This window comes from Botrytis porri (genome assembly GCF_014898465.1).
Source record: "Botrytis porri strain MUCL 3234 chromosome Unknown BPOR_006, whole genome shotgun sequence".
Classification (NCBI taxonomy): Eukaryota; Fungi; Ascomycota; class Leotiomycetes; order Helotiales; family Sclerotiniaceae; genus Botrytis; species Botrytis porri.
Window position 1 is genome coordinate 1,662,564 of NW_024066080.1, and position 12,436 is coordinate 1,674,999.

Consider the following 12,436-nt stretch of genomic DNA (forward strand, 5'->3'; position numbering starts at 1 on the left):
AATAGTAATCGGGTTGCACAAAAAAGTCTTTGAATGCTTCAATTTATGTCATGCAGTTGTGAAGGTGACAGACACTGACAAGCAGCTTCGGGCGTCTTGGTGTGTTCTTCAAAGTAAAATTTCAGATCGCGATGTATCTAGTGGAATTATTTGACATAAAGAAAACTATCATGCCCCATCAACCTTGACCTCCTCAACATCTCTTCATCTACGCTAATCATGACTCAATCCACCCTTCAATATGGGAAGCATCGGTACCGATTTTAACGTACTAATGCCCTCCAAGTATTCAGCGACCAGAGTATCCATCCCAGCCCGTCTCGCATTTCCAACCCAGCTCTCCAGACTAACCCGAGTCACTGTTTTATCAAGCCCAGCAGAGCCGCAATTGTTCAATTGGGCCTGGACAAACTCTAGGAGTCCATTTCCAGCAGCTGTGAACCTCACCTCTCCACATGCATGCCGATAGACTGTCATTGGCTCGTCATCTGTCTCCCCAGAACTTGTGTTCAGCACGTTCGACACAATCATCTCTGCCAAAATATCAACAGAGATCATGTCAAACACACCTGTCCACCCATCCAGGATTGGCACAGAATTGAGGATTTTACTGTATTCGAGAATATTTGTGAGGAGATCATGCTTTGGCGCGCCTTTCCCGGTGATGCTACTTGGCCTATAAATAGTTGCAGGTGTCTTGAAAGATCTGTTTGAGCGCTCAACAATAATCTCACTAGCCCACTTGGTGATTGAATATGAGTCGAAGTCTTGCCCTGAGTTTGAGCTGCTGTTTGTTGCCTCAGGAGGAGGATACTCGGCAACGGAGTCTTCCGGATATGTCTCAAGGCCGGAGAATCTGGTGACACCTGCCGACGACACATAATGCATATGTATTTTGCGAGGTATGGCGATCTGGCACAAGAGTTTTGTTGCAAGCACATTTGGTGCTCGCAATACTGAATATGGCTTTAGGAAAGACACATCAGCCCCGTTGTGGATAATTGCGTCAACAGTGTTAGCCAAAGTCGTTATGGTTGCGTGGCTGAGTCCGAGGAATGGATGAGAAAGATCACCATCATGAACGATGACTTTTGGCGAAGAGGGAATGTTGGAACGAGACCCTGCTCTTACGGCGACACAATGTACAAATCGGACTTGAGGACTTGTAAGAAGGAGACGGAGAATGGCTTGACCAAGGAACCCGGTTGACCCAGTGAGAAGGACTACCTGGGGCGCTGCAATAGCTGGGTCTTGCTTCTGAACATCTTGTAATACATCTTCAAGGGAAAGCTCTTGCTCCCAAGAAATTGATGCATTACGCAGAAGGTGATTACCGCCCATAACCATCTGTAGAGACATATCCACCAGCACGGTAGACTGAAACAGTTTGTAGAGAGGTATTTTGATACCGGACCTCTCTTTTATCTCATTTTGAATTCTCAGAAGGAGAATAGAATTGCCTCCAATTGCAAACAGATCCGTCGATTTTCCAATGAAAAATTCATCACTCGTTCTAGGAAGAACCTTTCTCCAGATTTCTGCCATTTTCTTCTCAATGGGATTCAAATCCTCTCCTTCGTGGTCCCCTACTTGTTGAGAAAGTGGCATGACTTGTAATCTTCCATAGTCGACCTTGCAGCTGGCTAAAAGGGGGATTTCTTCGACACTGACAGATACGGCGGGTCGCATATGGGGTGGCAGAGGAAGGGAATTCGAAAGATCCCGCAAATATCCTTGTGTATCTAGAGGCATTCTGTTGGGATCCAGAACAACAAATGAGACTAGAAATGGATCTACGTCACCCTTCTTGATGATAACCGCGTCTTTAATGATACCATTAGAACAAGACAAAATAGTGTGAGAAATCTCATCGAGCTCGATTCGCATTCCTCTGAGTTTTACTTGTCTATCACCATTCGCACGGCCAATAATACTGATCGTTCCATTGTGCAGCATTCGGCCAAGGTCAGAAGTTCGATAAAGAGTTGTGCTAGTCGTTCCAGGTTGCTGAAAAGGATTAAGAAGAAAGTGTGCATCCGTCTTTTGTTTGTCATTCACGTAGCCAGACCCAACTCCGGGTCCCCCAATAAATATCTCTCCTGGCCATCCAGTACGAGTAGGTTGAAGCATTTCATCCAGGATGTATACTTCATAACCAGGTAGCACGGTTCCCACAAGACTAAGCGTCCATTCCATGCCGTCTTCATACTCGAGATATGGCACTTGATGAATGGCACAAGATATAGAACATTCGGTAGGTCCATATGCATTATAAACCTCGAGGCTTGGCAGAGACAATTCCTTTAGACCACGCAGAAGCCTTGGTGTAAGCATCTCGCCACCTGAGAATGCATACCGCCAAGAGGAACATCTTTTGAGAACCTCTTTCTTCGAGTCACACCATGAGGTATATTCAGTTGGGACTGCTAGAGTCACCGTAACGCTTTCATCCTCCATTATAGCAGGTATTTCTGCCAGATCAGCTCTTCCGTCAGCAAGAATGAGGCACCCACCACTTGTCAGGGCGATGAACATTTGGAACAGTGATGCGTCAAAGCCAATTGAGCTCTGCTGCAGGACAACCTCACGCCCAAAATCCATGCGGGATTGTACAGCCGTGATCTGAGACATCAAATTGGCGTGAGTGAGCACAACACCTTTAGGCAACCCACTGGAGCCACTTGTATATATGATGACTGCAGTTTGTGAAGTACTGCTTCGATCCGACACGGTGAAGACATTTTGAGGATTGTGAACTTCTGTTAGATCCACAACATGTCTGGCGTTGAGCTGATGTGCTAGCTCAAGATTCACTGAGTCTGAACACATAATTATTTCGGGACAGCAATCGGAAGTGACAGTAGAGAGGCGCTCGGCACCATGAGAAACGACAAGGGGCAAATAAACTCCACCAATTCTCCAAATAGTAAGAATAGTGCATACAATATCTGTGCAGGAACTGGACAACACTCCAATCAAAGTTCCTTCAGTGGCACCTGCAGTGATTAGAACACTTGCAATGGCGTTGATTCTGTTGTCCAATTCAGCGTAAGTCATTCGAGACCCCAGCTGGTCTTTCAACGAAACACGATTAGGGTTCTCTGATATTATCTCGGCGACTTTCTGTGACAGAGTAGATGGCCAGTGTGTTGTTATCGGACTTCCACGCCCTAGCGCCAAAGCCCGAACATCACCGGTAGTGGTTAGTGGGTATTGTGAAACTTCCTTGCTTGGAGAGGAAGATAGAGTCTCTAAGAGATCAACAAAAAGTTCGATTATCCCTTTTGTATCATCTTCACTGTATAAGTATTCGTGAGCAGCAAGGGATACGTGGGTAACACCATCGATCTCGCGGATCGTGAAAACTAGATCCTGGAGATGTTTTGCCTCTTCAGATTCAATGTATTGAAATCTAGATTCTCCCATTTTCATTTTTGATGCCCCACCAGCGACATAATTTAGGACGACCTGAAAGAGCGGGCTAAGAGTAGGATTGGTTGATCTCTGTGAACCACTCAATGCTACGTGGTAGGGGGTAGATGCGTGACTCAGTGCTGCCAGGACCTTTTGGCGGGTATCGCTCATAACTTTGGAAAATGTGTCAAGGGACCCATATCGAAAGCGCAAGGGTACCAACTCCATGACGAGACCAATGGTATCAGCGAACTTGGGATTAGCCCGATTTGCGTCTCCAATGCCTATGCAAAAGTCCTGCACTCCGGTTGTGCGTGCGAGTAGTACCTGCAGTGAAGCAAGATAGAAATGAAATGGTGTGCATTTTGAGCTAGAGCCTGCTTCCTTGATTTGTAATTTCAGTCTATGTGTTAACATGATTTCACTTGTACAGATTTTGTACTGTGATAAATTGCGCCGAAATTGAGAGCGAGCCATGGGCAGTAGTGGAACTGGACTTGGAGGATCAGCGAACTCTTGGAGATAGTAATTTTTATCGCCGATAGCTGTTGATGTAGACAAGAACTTTGCCTGATGCATGACGAACTCTGAATATTGAGTGAACGCAGTGGCCGGAATTACATTGTTGTAGTGGTTTCTGGCCTGCTCGAAAAATACTCGCAAGCTTACAAAGTCCATGATAAGATGATGATATCCTAAAATCAGTTGATGTGAATCGTGTCCAAAGGAAAGAAGCGTTGCAGCTATGGTTCGCCCACTCTCAATGTCATAATTCCGCTCTTTCATGTCAGAGAATTCTCGGAGAGCTTCTTCCTCACTAACTGCAGCTCTATAGGTCCAATCTAGACGGGGTGTGGTGGAAATAACTTGAATGATGTCTCCAGATACCTTATCTTTGCGGAATGCCGTTCGTAAGGATTGATGCTGCTCTATAGTTCTGACAAATGAAAGTTTGAGACGATTGTGATCAATATCTCCCACGATACTGTAGCGCAACGTGCAGTTGTAGATTGTTGGATCATCGGTACAGCCCATGATAAAAAGAAGGCCAGACTGTGCATCTGACGTCGGCATGGTAAATTGCATATCATGAGTGGGTATGTCTACCGTGAAATTGGTCATTCGAAGGGGACTTTGGCTAGAATACATCGTCGCTGACAATTCTTCATCACTGGTGGCAAATGTCGAAGCCTGTTCTTCCGTAGTGCTAAAAGAAGTCTCATCAGAAGCAGTTGTAGTTCCAGGGATAGTCAAATATTCTTCATCTGATGTTGACTGGGACGAAAGCAGGGACATTCCGGCTACATATTGACCACAGACTGCATATTGAATTATATTAGTTAATCTGGACTAGATGAGAGATTGGTCAGACAAAAAGTACAATTACTTACGAGATGATGGAGATATGCCCCCAAGAAGCTTCAAAACTGGAAAATTGTGGTCTAGTTCTTTTAGCCACCAGGATCTTATCTCGACAGCCATCAGAGAATCGATGCCCAACTCTACTAGTGACTTGTCAGGATTAATGGTACCGGAGGGTAATTGCAATATATTTTGTAAGTGGTCGAGGAATGATGTCTGCACCATCTGTTCTTGTTCTCTGACATTGCTGATCAAGGATAAACGCTCCTTCAGCGGTATGTGTTGAGCTTGCAACACTGCTTCATTCTTTGTAGCACCGTTGAAATGGTGTGAAAAGCGGGGATTGCTGGCATATGGGATTATATCTTCACATTGCCGATCCTGAAGTCCTGTTATAATTTCCGAAGAATAACGGGAGCTGGGAGCGCTATTGAGAATAGCCTCCGCAAAGATCTGGTGGAACTGGGCTTCCGATATTGCTGTGAATCCTTGCCTACGAAGGGAAACTTCTGTAGATCTGGCGCTCCTGGAGACATATCCTACACCAAGTATCATGCCGACATCTAAACAGCATGCCGCCAAGCCCCTCAATCTTCGCTGTTTCGCTAGTGATGCCATGAACTAGATAATTGATTTCATTAGTAAACAATAAAAATTTGGACAGATAGAGAGAGGGGGTGGATTTGGTACCATATTAGCTGCCGAATAATTCGCTTGACCGATGTTACCAACGACAGAGGAAAGAGACGAAAGCATAATAAAGAAATCAAGGCTTTCGTCGCGGAAAATAGAGTCTAAAATCGCACTACCATCGACTTTAGGTTTGACGGCGCGGTTGAAACTTTCAAAACTCATGTCAACAAACATGGAGTCGGAAATTACCATGGCTCCATTGACTACACCGGCGATTCTGGGCCATTGCTCACGTAAAGACTGAACACTATTTGAAACGGCGGTACTATCAGTGATATCCACAGATTCAAGAAGAATCCGTACTCCTCTTTCTTGTAATTCATGGTGCCAAGGCTGGTCAATAGGAGGGCTTCGACTCCAAAGAACTAGATAGCATGCACCATTACTGGCCATCCACCGGCAAAGACTTTGACCAAGACTGCCCGTCATACCAGCCAATATATACGTTCTGTCTGATCGGATGAGACAGCTCGGGTCCAAAGGCTTCACTCTGAATTGAGTACTTGTTGGTGATTCAGATGCCAAATTGTCGATGGACAATGAACTAGAGATGAATTGCGTTTCTTTAATCCATTGTCTTATTATTTGAAGTGATTTTCCAATATCTGAAGCGCTTGTGGCCAATTGAAATGAAGTTGCTGCTGTGTGAAAGAACGTTGACCAGCCATAACTATTTTTGATTGTGTTGAGCTCTGCAAGTACCTGGGTGATATGATCTTGTGATTCAGAGATATCGACAACTAGTGATGCAGTGGTTGGAATCTGAGATCGTAAAACACGAGCAGGTGTTTTATCATGTACGAATAGTATCGGTAAAGTGGAAGCGACCTTTTGAGTCATGATTCGATGAACACGCCAACCTAAATTCGAAAGTCTCAAGCCCACTGCCTCGCAAAGTACGTTGTTGTCCCCATGAATAACCACATGTTCTGCAGGATGCAGTTCCGCAAGAAAGCAACCGAACAAATAGCCAATGACTAAATCAAGAGCATATTTAGAATCATTGGCATGGTGACTACTGTGAATCACCCGGGAACGGTCGACCCAGATTTTGCGCTCATTGGATGAAGATAGAGCAATGACTGTTTGTGATTTGTCCTCCAAAATGTGCCCAAAGCAGATATACAGAAACAAGTTTTCGGCAATCCTGATAGGGTATTGAGAGAATTGGATGGCCTGAACGCAAACGAATGCAGTGGAAGGCGAACTTGAATTTTGCGAAGTAACATAAATCTCTGAATTGTGGTTTCCAAGAGTATTAAAGGTGGGATGAAATCTTGACCGGAAGCGGTCATTCATTTCAGCGATGGGAAGGACTCGTGGTACAAGAAGTCTGCCTTCCTTGACCTGTAATTCAGGCTCGAAACTCCAGAGATCTCCAGCATAGGAATCAAAAGAGTCAGAAACATCTAGCTGCATCAATTTCTGAGCTATAATAGCAGGATTCAACAGGGAGAAATCGTCAACGTCCAAAAACTGGAGCAAAAGTTCTGGATATTCGAGGGCAATTGTACGACCTAGCCCCACAGTCATATTGGAGAACGCGTTCTCAGCATTGCAACGTCCTTCAGTAACCCATAGTATTTTCCGTGAATTATGAAAGAGGGTTTGTAAACCTGCAAATTCGGAAGGTGAGAGATTTTGAAAGAGCGGTTCATCGAGTTCGGTCATGCAGAGCACTACTGAAGCTGCTTGGAGAACATTCAGATCTAGTACCGAGAAAGAATCCACGAAATCAAGCTGTGGGGTATTAGGTAAGAGCCCTAAGATCTTTGTTCCGAAATCAGATGTATGTCTAGAGGTGCCTCCGACGATTAGTAATCGTACCGGATTTGGGCCAACAATCGAAACGTCAAGATCTTTATCTAAAGTTGTGTTTGGAACTTGAGACACAATCAAGGAAGATGATCTGTGTTTTGAATCCTGGAAATTATCGATATGATGTTGTATGCCAGAGAACCCCGTAGCGTCAAGTAAATCGTGCCAATTCTCTAATGATGTTGCAACAGATGAATAGCGATGGTCGTTAACGTCAGACCACCAGTGCGATATACCACCTAAGACCAGATCATTCCTCATCGTCTGGTCCGTGATCTCGATAGATAAAAGGTAACCACCTGGTCTTAATAACTGGCGAACATTTAGTAAAGTTTGATGAACATTCTGAATGATTTGGAGACCGTTTGGAGCAATTATAATATCAAATGAATGGTCTTTGAAGCCCTGCGTATGTGGAGTACTTTCAACATCAAGAGTGTCGAATGTTGTCTTATCTGCCCAGCGTGCCAATACGCCACGAGCGGCATGGAAGGACCCTGTTGAAAGACTACTGTATGTGTAGGACCTGAAAGAGCTACCCAAGCCTAGAAGAACGTTTTTTGCATTTTCTGCAGAATGTGCTCCGATTTCCAGAATACGTACTCGAGGATATCGATGAGAAATCTGCTTCACCGTCGTGGCAAGACATTCTTCAAGTAATGGATTTTTGACACCTTCACTGTAATACTTCGCCAGAAATTCATCTCCTAGAGCGTCTGCAAGCTTGAATTCTCCACGGATAACTTTAGGAAGCATGTTGCCTACAGCATTTATCGCAGCAACATCTGTGGAATCGGCGTGCACTTGGATCAGGCTGGAAAGGCTATCGTGAGTATCATTTAGCCACTCGGATTGAAAGTTAGGCTGTTTGAGATTGGTTACGCGAGATATTGAGCGGTCAAGTGAGTTGAAGAAGTGTATATGTTCTTTGGGTATGTTGTCATTATTGAACTGCTGCCGAATAGCTTTGAGGTAGACATAGGATAGTCGTTCGCAAAGTTCGAGACATTCAAGATCGAGGGCAGTTTCATTTTGTACGATATGGGAAGCGACGAGACCAGTGGACATATCCTCTACCCAAACGTCTTGGAAAAACATTTCTCGATCCTGGCCCATATCAGTAGCCATGGCTACGAACTTCATCCCCTCTATTTGAAGTTGTTTCTGAATACCACCATCTTTATACATGTCCATGTCCGCAACAATAGAGGGTGGGTTATCTTCATATGGAAGATCGTGGCTGGTGACGAAGGATTCTATGATGGACATTGCTGTTCCCTCCAGAGCTAAAGGGTCGATCATTAGGCTTTTGATAGACCTCGGTAGATAAGGGATATCAAATTCCCTACAATAGTCAGTTTTGATTTCTTCATTTGAAGAAGATCGTGCCACTTACCCGTCGCCTGGCGAGGAAAATGCTAGAATTGTTGATTGAAAACAAAGATCTAACAAAGTCGGATGAATCACATATGAGCTTTTGGTTTGCTGTGCTGTTGTGATTGCTCTCCAAAGCCTCCTGTTGCCTGACAGTAAGCCCTTGAAGGGGCCACTATATGACAATCCAACATTCAGTAAAGAAGTGTAAAATCTTTCCATATCAACGGGGTCGAGAAGAAGATAGCTAGATGGCCTTGTCGGGAGAGCGTTAGCATTATCAGAAGCAATGGAGACTTCAATCGTGCCGTAAAATGTTGTCTCGATCATTCGAGCTCCATCAATATTACACGAACTGCATTTGAATTTGGCAGATTTGGTAGCGTTGTCCTTGTGTGCTCCCTTCTTGTGGTCCGCGGTGGTATTCAGAGAAAATAGTAGTTCAACGCCATTTGACTGTTCGTCCATAGTAATGCCCTTAACGATATGAAAATCTTTGATGTGAATGAGTCGAGGTGTTTCATTATCCCAGAGAACCTTTGAGGCTTCTATTGCCATAGCGCAATACGCGGCGGCTGGGAGCAAAACTGAGCCCTGGAATTTGTGGCCTTCTAACCAAGCAATCTCAGTTGAGCGAACGACGTTTCTCCAACGATATTCTTCAGCTGTTGTATAGATACGTGCGCCAAGGAGCTCCTGTGGCGGAGGACGCAAACGATACTCGCTTGACAAGCGAGACTCGTGCCAGAATGTCTGCCGATGATCCCATGAATAATTCGGTAGATTCCCAAGCAGTCTGGGCTGCCGTAAATTGCCCGTTGCTAGCCCCACAGGGAAGCCTAGAACTGCTGATGGCATTGCCGTCCATAGCGACCCTATTGCGCTAATAAAGGCAGATAGATCATTTTCGCCACGGCTGAGTAGTCCGATATATGGTGTCGTTTTTCCACTTGAATATTCTTTCAACGTCTGCAACGTCGGCCCTTTCAAGGCCGCATGAGGCCCAATTTCTAAAACTACCTTGAACGGGCCATAGTCCGCGCATGCAATCTGCAATGCATCTGTGAACAATACAGGATTCAAAAGATTCTCCAGCCAGTATTTGTCGCTAACTGGATCTGAACTGATATCCATTTCAAATCCATGGACAGTTGAAATCCATACACAAGAGCTCTTGCAAGGGGTATACTCGATGTTCTGTTTTCGAATGGCATCTAGATATGGCTCTGCGCAAGGATTCATATGAGGTGAGTGGTATGCGGTGTCGACCTTGAGAATGCGAGCAAATACCCCTTCTTCCTTTAGAATCTTGAAAGCATCCTCAACAGCTGCACAATCACCAGATAACGTCGCAGACTGTGGCGCATTACTTGCGGCAACGAACAAACGGTCTCTAAATTGCTTTCGTGAGCAGAAGTTGGAGGCTTTTGCGTGCCCGAGACCAACAGCCATCATCAAACCTGCACATTTATCGGTGCCGCAGGCCAATCTTGCAAATAGACCACGATAATACGCGATGATTATGCCGTCTCGAGCGCTCAAGCAGCCACCTTGGTAGGCCTAGAGAACAAAAATTAGCAGAATTCAGCGGGTTTTGACTGTGGTTACACACTGCGGCAATTTCCCCACTACTGTGGCCTATGACAACGTCTAGTTTTATACCCATAGCACGGAGAACATCCACAAGTCCAATTTGAATCGCAGTACAGGCAGGCTGAGAGATCTGAGCATCATTAAGACGTGATTCCGCTGGTGCCTGAAGAACCTCGTCAGAGAGAAGCCACTTAGGACCATCTGGAAGGGACTGGAGGACGCGATCAAGATCCTGCATAGATTGTCTAAAGATCGGCGAGCTTCGAATCAACTCACTTCCCATAGTTGCCCATTGCGCACCCTGCCCGGTAAATATACCAAGTGTTTTATCGCGACAATCTTCAGTAGATGCCACACCAAGAGTGGCTGATGATTCAATCGAGAGACGGTTCAGTCTCTGTTCTATTTGTGCGATCATAGAATCTCTAGATTCTCCAACAAAGGCTGCTCTGACTGAAAGTAAAGATCTGCGAGCTGCAGCAGTCCAACATATGTCTTGGATATTCTGGAATGGGTGAGCTTTCAAGTGGTCAAGGTATTTCTTTGCCAATTCAATAAGAGAGTGTTCAGATGAGGCAGAAAGAAGAAGAGGCACCGCAGTATTGATTTGAATGATTTCGTCTTTCCCTGGACTGAGTTGTGATTCAGTGGTGTTCAGAGCTGTGGGATAACTTTCCAGGATGGCATGTGCATTTGTTCCGCCAAATCCGAAGCTGTTGATTGAAGCACGGCGAGGAATATTATCTGGAATCAAGGGCCATGGTTGTAGTGATGTAACGACTTTCAGATTCTGATAGAATGGCTCGATCTTTGGATTTAGCTGGTGAAAATGCATATTTGGGGGTATTAAAGAATACTGTAGCGCCAGTGATGCCTTCAGGAGACCCGCAATACCTGCACATCCTTCAAGATGGCCTACAATTGTCTTTATTGATCCAACACTCAGTGGAAGGTTGTCCTGCCTCATATGTGATGTTTGGTAGAAACCAAACGCCCGGCTAATGGCCTCTGCTTCCTGTCGGTCACCAGCCAAGGTTCCCGTCCCATGCGCTTCGAAGAATTGACACCTATGTTCATTAGATCCTCGTAGATAGATAGATGGCACAAATAGAGAACGTACCTGTCTGACTCTTTGGTAGGATCGAGACCCGCTCTGCGATAAGTCTCTTTGATCAACTTTTCTTGACTTGAAGCTGAAGGCATGGTGATTCCCATTGTTCTACCATCCGAATTGACTCCAGTCTCGCGGATAACAGACTCAATTCGATCTCCATCTTGAATTGCATCCTCTAATAATTTAAGCATAACAGACCCACAGCCTTCTCCTCGCGCGTATCCGTCAGCTGAAGCATCCCACATCTTGCATGTCCCAGTAGGCGACAGCATCTTCAGATTGGCTTCCCCATTGAACATCTCGGGCCCAAAGATCAAATTGACACCTGCCGCTATAGCAGAGCGACATTCTCCATTACGTAGCGCACTTACAGCTTGATGGACGGCGACCAAACTAGAACTACAAGCAGTATCTATGGTCAAACTGGGACCCTTCCAATCAAAGAAATAAGAGACTCGGTTTGATACGATGCTCCTCGCGGTACCAGTCGAAAAGTATTGTGGGAGCGTCTCCGGATCTCGCATCTGGACATCATAATAATCTGCACACATCAGCCCGACAAAAACGCCTGTATCAGAGCCCCGAATGGTTTCCATTGGGTAACAAGCAGATTCGATAGTTTCGTATACATTCTCAAGAAGCAAGCGTTGTTGTGGGTCAATGCATTCCGCCTCTCGGTTATGAATGTGGAAAAATGCGGCATCAAAAGCAAGTGGGCTCTCGTCTAACAGATATGAATGCAAGACGTTGCTGGTTCCATGGTGTTGGCCATCCATGTGATAAAATCCTTTTGCCAGAAATCGCTCCTCCGGAATCTCAGAGAGTATATCGCGAGGTTCCTTGAGCAACTCCCAAAGCTTGGATGTATTGGATGCTCCTGGAAACCGACAACTGCTCCCGATTATGGCAACCGGCTTGTTCACCATTGCGATGATGGAAAGAAACACAAAAAAAGTGGATTTAAAATATGGTAAAGTAAGCTGTAATTTATCTTCTTAGTAATGAAGTCTTACGGATCTTTTATCTTCTACTAAACTTGCACTACTTCAATATGGACTTAGAAATAGC

At 45.1% G+C, this 12,436-nt stretch overlaps 1 protein-coding gene across 1 annotated transcript; it reads right to left on the reverse strand.

Annotated features, from left to right (window-relative positions):
• Window positions 1-213: 213 nt before the first annotated feature.
• Window positions 214-12,294, reverse strand: EAF01_005011 (uncharacterized protein; the record flags this gene model as incomplete). Its single annotated transcript, XM_038913266.1, has 6 exons — window positions 214-4,733; window positions 4,806-5,397; window positions 5,467-8,632; window positions 8,684-10,221; window positions 10,274-11,321; window positions 11,375-12,294. The coding sequence occupies 6 exons, from the start codon at window positions 12,292-12,294 to the stop codon at window positions 214-216; spliced, it is 11,784 nt and encodes a 3,927-aa protein (XP_038771352.1).
• Between the last annotated feature and the right edge of the window lie 142 nt (window positions 12,295-12,436).